General features: G+C 46.9%; 1 protein-coding gene across 2 annotated transcripts in view; it reads right to left on the bottom strand.

The window, feature by feature from the left end:
- Positions 1–10,717, bottom strand: part of MACROH2A2 (macroH2A.2 histone) — a 52,993-nt gene that overhangs the window by 1,876 nt on the left and 40,400 nt on the right. Inside the window, exons 6-8 of one of the 2 annotated variants that reach the window (XM_019954061.2) lie at positions 10,240–10,339; positions 6,830–6,919; positions 477–651 (exon numbers count right to left, since the gene is read on the bottom strand). In XM_019954061.2, the coding sequence (XP_019809620.1) occupies positions 477–651; positions 6,830–6,919; positions 10,240–10,339 (365 nt within the window). The remainder of the gene's footprint in view (positions 1–476; positions 652–6,829; positions 6,920–10,239; positions 10,340–10,717) is intronic. The other variant, XM_070782288.1, reaches the window with a different exon arrangement.

Below are 10,717 nucleotides of genomic sequence, written 5' to 3'. Positions count from 1 at the left end.
TGGCAGAGAGAGCAATCATTTCTCCAACCCCTGAAAGCAAACCTTTGCTGAGGACCTTTCACTTCTCCAGCCTCTGCTGCAGGGATTCTGAGACCTGCATCCTAACTCTGGGCTCCGTGCTGCTGGTCGGTGGACCATGCTTTGAGAAGCAAGCGCCTTCGAGCCTGGTGTTTCCCCTTCTGTGTTCTAGACAAGGCACAGCTGGTGGGCATGTGGACTTTGAACCTGGCTCTCAAAAATGAACTCTGCCTCCTGTTCCTCCTGGAAGCTACCTTTCTCTGTTTCGAACGATGGAAGCTGGGATTCTCACTCTGTCGCCTGGTCAAAGTGCTTGGCTGCCGCTGGGAGTCCTTGGTTATGTCCTCTGGGATGGCCAAGCTGGATGTGACCAAGTGGGGGCGCAGCTGGTTCCCAGGGAAAAGGCTGGATGAACTGACCCAGCATCCCTGCCGCCCGCCCAGAAGAGAACATCTTACCTGCCGCTGGGGAAGGGCGGGAATGCCACCGACTTCAGCTTCTTGTCCTCTGCTGCCGAGAGGCAATTTTTGATGGTCTCTTCAAGCTGTTCTTCACATTTGTCAGAGCCCCACTGAGGGATGTGACAATGGATGACAAATTTGGCTGCAAGTCCGCTCGACTGGCTGACGGCAGCTGGGACATGAGAGAGAAATGCTGCAGGTTATTTCTTATGTCTTCCCCTTAAGCCGGGGGTTAGGCTGAATCTCCTGTGTCCTCCTTAGGAGAGGAAGAGCCGTGTCAGAATTGCTTTTGACAGTTAGCACAAGTTTCGGGTAAACAGTGAAAACAGATGTGACAGCATGCCACAGATGTTCACATGGTCTGCCTTCTGGCCTCCTAATCAAAGGTATGGGGCTTCCCAGGTAGTATGTGTGCAGTGGTAGAGAATCTGCCTGCCAATGCAGGAGACGTGGGTTCGATCCCTAAGTTGGGAAGATCCCCTGGAGGAGGGCACGGCAACCCACTCCAGTATTCTTGCCTGGAGAATCCCATGGACAGAGGAGCCTGGCGGGCTGCAGTCCATAGAGTCACAAGGAGTCAGACATGACTGAAATAACTTAGCACAAACAGAAGCTGGAACAGGCAAGGAACAGCTGCTTTAAGAAGGAACCAGCCCTGCCAGCACCTAGATTTTAGGTTCTTAAGACTCATTGTGGCCTTCTGATGTCCAGAGCGCTAAGACAATGTGTTTGTGTTGTTTGAGTCTACCAAGTTTGCGCTAATTTGTGCGGGTCTGTAATAGTTTCTAGTGATAGGAAACTAATACAATGGCTTTTTAAAAATTGACAAGCCCTCTCTTCCCTCCCCATCTGAGATCCTGACTTGGTAGGTCTGATGCAGGCCTTGTGCTTGGTGATTTGAGGACCCTCCATAAATTGAGAACCACTCTATGTTGTACACCTCCTTGGACAGGGACTGTCTTTTGATCGTCCCTGTATACCTAAAGAGCCTGCAGCAAGCAGGTGCTCACAACAGGTTGTGAAGTTAGATTACGCCTGCTTGGTCTCATAATTTCAGTTCATACTCCCTATTTTTATTTTTTACTCCCCCAAACCTCTTTACTGTCAGTGCCAGAGCTGATAGTGAGGAGTTCTAGGTAAGTCCCTGTGGCCATTGATCTCCAAAGGAGCGGATGGGTCTGATCCACTGGCCACTCTCTGGCCCCTTGGGGGTGTCGGTGGCTGCAGCCACCTGCTGCTTGCCTTTAAGCCACCCAACTTGTGGAGCTGGGGCTCTGTGCCACTCAAGGAACCAAATTTAGCAAAGGTCCCCCACCCTCCTGCAGTGGCCAGGCTCTGGGAGATGGGGGACTTCGAGCAGGTCACGCTGCTACAGCAGCGTTTCTAACAAATATATGTCTGCCACATTCCAGAGCAGCATGTGGGGTTGGTTTAAAACACTTATTTGGAATGTATGCTGCCCACCCAGTACACGAGCTGTGTTTCCTGGTGATGTCCATCCACAGTGCTGAAAAGGCTATACCTGCACAGACCAGGGAGGGTGGTGACACATGCAAGGGGCGTCTCCCGCCTGTCGGCTACAGCTGTGAAAACCCTGCCTTCCCAGTGCCCAGGCTGGTGCCAAGTGTCTGATTAGTGAATGAGTGAGTTAGGGAATCAGTTGATGTAAATACTGAGGCAGCAGTGGGCATGACTGGTTGACTCTCTGACCACATACATTTGTACACCAGAAGCAGAATGTTCCCACTGGCCTTGTGGTTCAAGGGAACCCAGTATCGTGGGGACTGGCACTGCCTGCTTGGGGCAACTTCCCTGAGGCCCTCACTGTTCTTATACACTGGGAAGATTTCAGCTCCTTACAAACCAGGTTGATTTATTTTATATATGTTTAAAATATCATGTTACCAGCTGAATGATACTCTTTTTAACATTAAAAGTCATTTTAAATAAGAGAAATGTACCCCTAATGGTAGTGTTAAGTGAAACAAGAAATGTGTTAAGTTAATCAAGAAAAAATGGCATGCCTTCTCATCCCCTCTGAAACTCTCTATTTACACTAGTTTTTGTTGTTGTTGTTTCTTTCTTTCATGTTTTTGGTCCATGCTACATGGCATGTGGGATCTTAGTTCCTCAACCAGGGATTGAACCCAGGCTCCCTGCAGTGGGGACCGTCAGGGAAGTCCCTACTCTAGATTTTGAAGGAAGTCCATGGTAGCAGGTCAGCCTAAAACAAAGCATTTCCATGGCACCTGGAAATGGAAACCCCCGCTTGTAGTTGTAATGATTTAGTGTTCTCTAGAGGTGCCAAGGTGAAGGTCAAGTGATCTTGGGTCTTGGAACCCTGATATTTGGTAGAAACATCTACTAATTCTCTTTATGTGATGTGATGTCCTCTGGTGAGTCACCTTCACTTGGTGGGGACCATGCTCTCAGATGGCAGAGTGGCTGCAAGGAGCCTCTGGAACCTTCCTTCAGGGGAGCCCAACACCTTTTCAGAGTCACCATCATCAAGTGGACGGCAGGGTGGCCCTAGTCCTGCTGGGAGGCTGCGGCTGCAGCTGATCCTTGGTCTCCATGGCCCTGTGCTTTCTCTCCTGCCTCAGTTCCCTGCAGCAGCCCCTCCTTCTCCTGTCCACCCAGGCCTATTGTTCTCTCTGCTGCCACTTGGCCCTGGCTCCTACGAACCATTTTTGTCCTCAGTTTTCATCAGCTGCTTACCAGTGGTCTTACTGGAGCCCCAGGTCCAACAGGTGCCCATCAGTCATTGCTCGCGCCCAAAGCCAGTTCCCCTTCTCTGTCTCTGGCACCACCTGTCAGTCTCCTCTGACCTGCCTCACTCCAGGCCCGTCTGCTTCACTTTCACCACCATGCCCCACCCCTCTCCCATCCAGCTTCCCGCCTGGAATCTGGATGCACTTAGAATCGCTGTGGGCTTGGACCGAGATGAGTTCTTCCACAGGGAAGTTGTATTTGCTTCTATGTCATCTGAGGACTCTACCATACCCAGGTCACGTCCCACTAGCCTTCCCAATTGAGGTTTTGGGGTCACAGTGGAAATCCACAGGAGTACCAGCGTGTGGTTCAAGTTCCCTAGTGAGGCTTTTCCCCATTGGTCTACCCAATGCCAAGGTCAAGACAGGTACTGGCTGCCCTTTCTGCATGGTGGGTCCATGTTTTGCTTTCTGTTAAACTGAAGGTGTCCAGGCTTTGTGTGGAGTCTCTTACTGGACACTCCATGTTGGAAATGTATTCTTTCTTACAATAAGGACATATCTTTCAAATGATGGTGTTTTGAAACTGAATGAAATATGGTCTAATTTACACCCTGATGAACTATTTCCCCTTTTCCAGATGCACCCACACAAAACCCTTCTTCCCAGGGAGATAACTGCTGTTTGGCCCCGGGGCCATGAATACTTGGACCTAACAGATGTATCTGCTTTCTTAGCTCACGCTTGTTTCCTGCAGCCCTCTCAATCCTTCTGGATTCATTTCTGTTTCTCCCTGTGAGGCTTCTGTAGTCCTTTCAGCAAGAGTCTGCGGACCTCTGACTCTCAAGTTTTGCTATCTGAAACTCCACACCTTTTACCCTCCCTGTTGAATAATAACAAACAACATGTGAACTTCTTAGTGCAGTCTTCCCCCTTGGTGCTTTGAAGACACTTCTGTCTCCAAGCATCTTTTGTTGCTGATAAGTCTGCTGGCAGGAGAACCATCTTTACAAATGCCCTGCCTTTCCGTAGGCTGCTTTGCAGGTTTCTCTTGATTTTTGGAAATGCCACCATGATAGGCCAGGTTTTGCATTTATTTTGATGTTTTAAATATACTCAATAATGTTTTCAACCTGAGGATTCAAGGGTTTCATTCTGGAAAATTCTCAGTCAAGATCTTTTTTCTTTTAAATTGAGGTGTAGTTGATTTATCACATACTAGTTTCAGGTGTGCAACATAGTCCTTTAGAATTTTTATAGATTATACTTCATTTAACGTTATCATAAAATACTGGCTATATTAGCTGTATTCCCTGTGCTGTACAATATATCCTTGTAGTTTATTTCACACATAGTAGTTTTAACTCTTCATCTTTTTATTAATTATTATTACTAATTTTCTAAACTTTTTGGCCCGTGATACAAGATCCTAGTTCCCTGACCAGAGACTGAACCTGTGGCCTTGCAGTGGAAGCATGGAGTCTTAACCACTGGACTGCTAGGGAAGTCCCTTCATCTTTTTACATACTGCTTCTCTGCCTCCTATTTCCTACCTCTGGAACTGTTTCGAAGCATGTTGGAGGCTCTCGCTTTATGTAGGGAAGCTGTTTTTCTCTCCTTCCCACCCTATCAGGCAGTTTGCAGGTGCTTCCCCAAGACCCCCCGTTAGGATCCTCTCTATCACGGACGACTCAGGGCTCTGTCTCTGGGTTATACAAGGGATGGGGTAGACGCAGGCACTCAGCTGATGGGTGACGTGGCCCTGGGCTTGGGTGAGGGGCTCTCTGCACCCTTCTGCTTCTCTAGAAAATGGATTTCACCCGAGCCAGAGCCCAAGGAGTCAGTCAGAACCTTGGCTTCCTATAAGGGCTGGGAGTTTTATCCAGCCCTTTCTCTCAGCAGGGAGCCCGGCTCGCGTCCCTTCCAAGTGTGAGGTGACTCTAGTTCCATCAGGTGACCTCCTGATTTCTCTGCATGTTACCAGAACTGCAGCCCAGCTCCCACGCCCCTCACTGTGGCTGCTTGCAGCTCTCCTATCTCTGTCTACACGGATGCTTATGTTTTATGTCAGCATGCTTCTGTCTTAAAGTTTTTTTTTTAATTTTTACTTATTTTCGGCTGTGCTGGGTCTTCATTGCTGTGCGAGGGCTTTCTCTAGCTGTGGTGAGCAAGGGCTACTCTCTATTGTGGCGCACGTGCTTCTCATTGCAGTGGCTTCTCTTGCTGCAGTGCATAGGCTCAGCAGTTGTAGCACAAGGGCTTAGTTGCTCCACGGCATGTGGGATCCTCCCGGACCAGGGACTGAACCCATGCCTCTTGCACTGGAGGCAGATTCTTAGCCACTGGCCTACCAGGGAAGTCCAATGTCTTAAAATTTTAAAAAGGCAATTCTATCTATCATCGTATGACGAGTGGTATGTGCAGCTGTAAAGTGAGGACACGTGTTCTTTCTTGATCAGTAGCCCTATAACTTTTCTCGCAATCAGATCTGATCATGACATTCCCCAGCTTCTGTTTTCAAAAGCACCTCTCAGTCTATATAGAGTCAAATCCAGACCATTAGCACAGCCCACGGGACAGGCCCATCTCTGGCTGCTGTTCATCTCCTCCCTGCTGGCTCCTGACCTTGCCTTCTCACACACTGTGTCCCTACTGCCCACAATGTCCTTGCCCCCGCGTAGATCTCACATCCTCACATGTACTTCCCCTCTCCCCAAGCAGAGTGTATGGCTCCCTCTCTGTGCCCCACTTATGTGTCTGTCTCTCCTTCTCGACTGTCCAGTGCTGGAGGACAGGAGTGGGATTTCTTTGTCCTTGGCGCCCCTGCCCCAGGGCAGCACTTGGCACCAACTAGATGTCCCTGGAGGTAGGTGTGAACACGGATCTGAAGTCAGACCCACTTGTCAAAAAGTTACCTTTGAAAGTAAGTGTTCAAACAAACAAAAACCTGTGCACAGGTGTTCAGAGGAACTCTATTCACAGAAGTCAAAGGTGGAAATGACCCAAGTGATGAATGGATAAACAAATGAAATAGTATTCAGCCCTAAAAAGGAATGAAGCACTGATACAAGTTACAGTATGGATAAGCCTCCAAACATTTTAAGTGAAAGAAGCCAGACACAAAAGATCACATATTATACAATTCAATTTATATAAAATATCCAGAAGAGGCAAATCTATAGAAAGAGAAAGCAGACTGGTGGTTGTCAGGGGCTGGGGGAGGAATGTGACTACTCAATCCATGTGGACTTTGTACAGACGGTGATAAAAAGTTCTGGGAACTAGGCAGTGGTGACAGAGAAGCAGCACTGAGTATACTTAACGCCACTGCACTGTACAGGTTTAAAGGTCACAGTGGTAAACTCTGTCATGCATTTTCCACACACACAGAAAGTTACCCAACCGTTCTAGACCATTTTTGGGTAAGCTGATGATGCAAAATGGGCCGTATCCAGACACTTTATAGTCCCCATGGTGTAAGAAATGATCCATGTGGGCCTGCTCAAGTTATCTGAGAGATGCTAAAACACCTTCCTGATTGGTTGCTGCCTGTTTTGCTCTGTGAACTGAATGTGTGTGAACAATGTCCTGCTGCTAGAGGGGAAGGTGGTTGGGGATGTGACCCAATTCCACACTTACCTTCAGCTACTTCCAAAGGGCCCTGGGACTTGCGAAGCTCCTTTACTGTTTCCAAGAACTCCTTGCCCCCAGCCTTTTCCAAGGCCTTACCTGTGAAGGACAATAGCGGAAAGCCATTGTGGTTGCCCTTTTCAAAGCCATTAATTTACACTGGTTGACAGTTTTACTAGGTCTTAAAAAAGTGCTTAGAAATTAGGAATCAACTTTTGCAATTACATCCCGGTTACTGGGCTTCCCTGGTGGCCCAGCACTTAAGAATCTGCCTGCCAAGGCAGGGGACAAGGGTTCAATCCCTGGTCCGGGAAGATCCCACATGCTGCGTGACAACTAAACCCATGAGCCACGACTACTGAGCCAGTGCTCTAGAGCTGGTGAGCCGCAACCACTGAAGCCCGTGCGTCTAGAACCTGTGCTCTGTAATGAGAGCCACTGCAATGAGAACTCCGTGTGCCCCAGCCAGAGAGTAGCCACCACTCTCTGCAACTAGAGAAAGCTCTCATGCAGCAACAAAGACCTAGAACAGCCAAACTAACTAACTAACTAAATAAATAAACTTTAAAAAATTAAAAAAATTAAATCCTGGTTGCCATTGATCACCGGTGGCAGGGGTCCCTGTGCTTCTATCCAACAGTACTTAGATTCTAGTAAACTTTTTTTCAAAAGAATTATTTAATATTTTATTTCACTTACTATTGCTTCTAATGTATCATAGGAATTATTTCCCCAAAATGTTAACCACAGCTGGATTGAAAGAATATTTGCGAAATACAGTAACGTTGTTTCCGTAACTGTACCACACTATAAGTCTCCTAGAGAGTCAAAGGGGTTTGCCTTTGTGGAATGTGAAACAAGAGCTCAAGGAGCAGGAGCTATGGAGGCAGGTCTCAGCCCTTTAGTGAGAACAGGGAAGAGACAAAGAAGCTGCTCTGAAGATGCAGAATGCCTCACTCCCAAATTAGAAATTTTAAAAATGGCCCAGAAAGACAACAATAAAAAAGAAGCCTCAGAAGTTTGCAAAGAGGGAATTTCTTGGTGGTCCCATGGTTAGGGCTTGGTACTTTCACTGCCGAGGCCTGTGGTGTGGCCAAAAAAAAAAAGAAGTCTGCAAAGAAAACAAAAGTATTTACAACTTTAAGGTTTAGGGTTAGATAAATAAGGTTTTCTTTTTTTCAACTTATGTATTTATTTCTTAACTTGATATTTCATTTAGAAGAAGTCTCCACTGTAGAGGAAAAGGATACTGGAGATATAAAAGACTGATCCCTCTTGAAAGCAAAAAGGAAGCATAAGAAAAAACAGGAGAGGCATAAAATGGGAGAAGAAGTTATACCATTATGAGTACTATCAAAGTAAGTCAGTGGTACAAGTTATATTGTTGGCAATTGACACAAACTCTTCAAAGGACCTTTTTAGGGGTTGATTTGTTCATAATGCAGTCTCAATGACATGAACTCTTAATGATCTTTTTAAAAAATTAAGGACTCAGAACCTCCACTGGGTTTGGGATCTGACCTTGAGTTTTTGTTCCAATTCTAGTGTTTTTTTCTATTCTACTACCACCCACCACTTAAAAAATAGAGCTATTTTTATTGTTTTCCTGATATAAAAATGCAAATACTATAGAAATGAAAGAGAAGGTAAAACTTTAAAAGATGCTGCTGCTGCTGCTAAGTCGCTTCAGTCGTGTCCGACTCTGTGCAACCCCATAGACGGCAGCCCACCAGGCTCCCCCGTCCCTGGGATTCTCCAGGCAAGAACACTGGAGTGGGTTGCCATTTCCTTCTCCAATGCATGAAAGTGAAAAGCGAAAGTGAAGTTGCTCAGTCATGTCCGACTCTTAGCAACCCCATGGACTGCAGCCTACCAGGCTCCTCCGTCCATGGGATTTTCCAGGCAAGAACACTGGAGTGGGGTGCCATGAGCCACTAGGACACACTTAAGGCAGAGCTCCAGATTAAGGCCACTAGGGGCAGACTTTCCAAACGCAGTGAGTTGAGAACAGTTGGTAGAGCCTGGGCTGGGTTTGAGGAGTGGAGGAGTTTTCACCATCTCTATGTGCAAGAGAAACCCTGTGTCTCTGTAATACTAGTTTCTGTCGTTTGTTTTTGGTGTTTCCCCCACCCAGTGCTATCGTATCTCCATTTCAGCAAAGCAAGTGGCCTGTGACGCCAAGGCGGACACACAGGTGAGCCCGGCAGCCTGGGGCCCTGGTGCTGCCATCCAGGGCTGAGCTACTAGTATCCACCCCAACTCACCTCCCTCAGGAGCAAGTCCTGTATCTCAGGAACAAAACCCTTTACTCATTTCTGTCTTGTAAAAATGGGTGAGATGGTGACCATCTAGTTGCCATCTTATTATTTCTAGTGTCTGGAAGCTTACCTTCCTAGGTTCCTCCACCTAGCCTGGTACCACTGGTGGGACAGGTGGCAATCCACTGGTGAAATAATTCAGTGTATAGCCTTACAGACAGCCTAACTTGTTCCAGATGTCAATTTCCTTTTTACCAGTGATGTTCTGAATACTGCCGCTTAAAATATATGTATAGGTTTACCCAAAACAAGCACAACAATACTTAGAGTAACACTACTCATTATAGCTCACATTGGAAACAGCCCCAATGCCACCAGGGGTACACTGGATCAGCAAACTGTTATATTCCTACAACGGAACACTGCACAGTAAAGAAAATGAATGAACTACAACCATGCTCAATAGCATGCGTGGATTTCACAAAGTTGAGCTAAAGGAGCCAGACACAAAAGGAGACATACTGCATGACTTCTATAAAATCTAAAACAGATGAGACCCCTCTATGCTATTAGAAGACAGGAGAGTGGTAGGGACTTCCCTGGTGGCCCAATGGCTAAGACTCTGTGCTTCCACTGTAGGGGGCATGGGTTCAATCCCTGGTGGGGGAACTAAGATCCTGCATGCTATACAGCGCAGCCATAAACAAACAAACAAATAAAAAATACAGAGGACATCATAGTGGTTACTCTCGGAGAGAATGGTCCTGGGACGAGGGAAGAAGGGGCCTTGTGGGGTGCTGGCAAGGTTCTGTTTCATGATCACGATGCTGGTCACACAGTTGTGTTCATCAAGCTGTGCACTAATGATCTGTTTTTGTATAACACTTCAATAAAAATTTCAAAAATATATGCATATTAAAAAAATTAGTTTTTGATCCCTGGGTCAAACCTGGGTCTCCTGCATTGCAGGCAGATTCTTTACTGTCTGAGGCCCCAGGGAAGTCCCAATACTTTAATGATGTTCAGTTAAACACAAAGGCAGAGTTTGACTGACAGGGTCCGCCAAGCAGAGGCTATCCAGCTGACAGAGACCAGCCTCATGAGAACTTGCCAGAACAGTAGCTATTCTAAGGCACTTCTCCTGAAGTCTCAGAACCTTACCTATATCTTCCTTGAGGTCAATTTCGGCTGTGGTTGGGTGGACGATGCCCTCCACTCTCATGGAGCCAATATGGCTGATGTCACTCTGGGTCAAGGACAGCTGCATTGGGAAGAGAAGATGGAGAGTTGGGCGAGATAAGTCCTATGGAAAACCTTCGCATCTGTGCATTCTTTCACTGATTGCCAACAGAAACAGCTCTACGTGGAAAAACCATCTCAAGTTTCCACGTGTGTGGTTTTCAGTAGGCTCTTTTGAGCTCAGTGGATTTGATATTCACCCTGAGGTTAGCAGCATGCAACAAATCTGCCTCCTCTTCCAGGAACAGGAATGGGATCTCCCTTCCTTTTCTTCTCCCTAAAGATTATGCCCTCATTTCTCATCTGGGGGGTCTTGGTGTTTGACGTGGTAGTTTCTGAGTAGCTCCTGCAAGAAGCTACTCATGTCTCAGCATTCTTTTCAGAGCAGCACAGACTTCTG

This window comes from Bos indicus, chromosome 28, assembly GCF_029378745.1.
Source record: "Bos indicus isolate NIAB-ARS_2022 breed Sahiwal x Tharparkar chromosome 28, NIAB-ARS_B.indTharparkar_mat_pri_1.0, whole genome shotgun sequence".
Taxonomy (NCBI): Eukaryota; Metazoa; Chordata; class Mammalia; order Artiodactyla; family Bovidae; genus Bos; species Bos indicus.
This window is presented reverse-complemented; position numbering and strand designations above follow the sequence as displayed.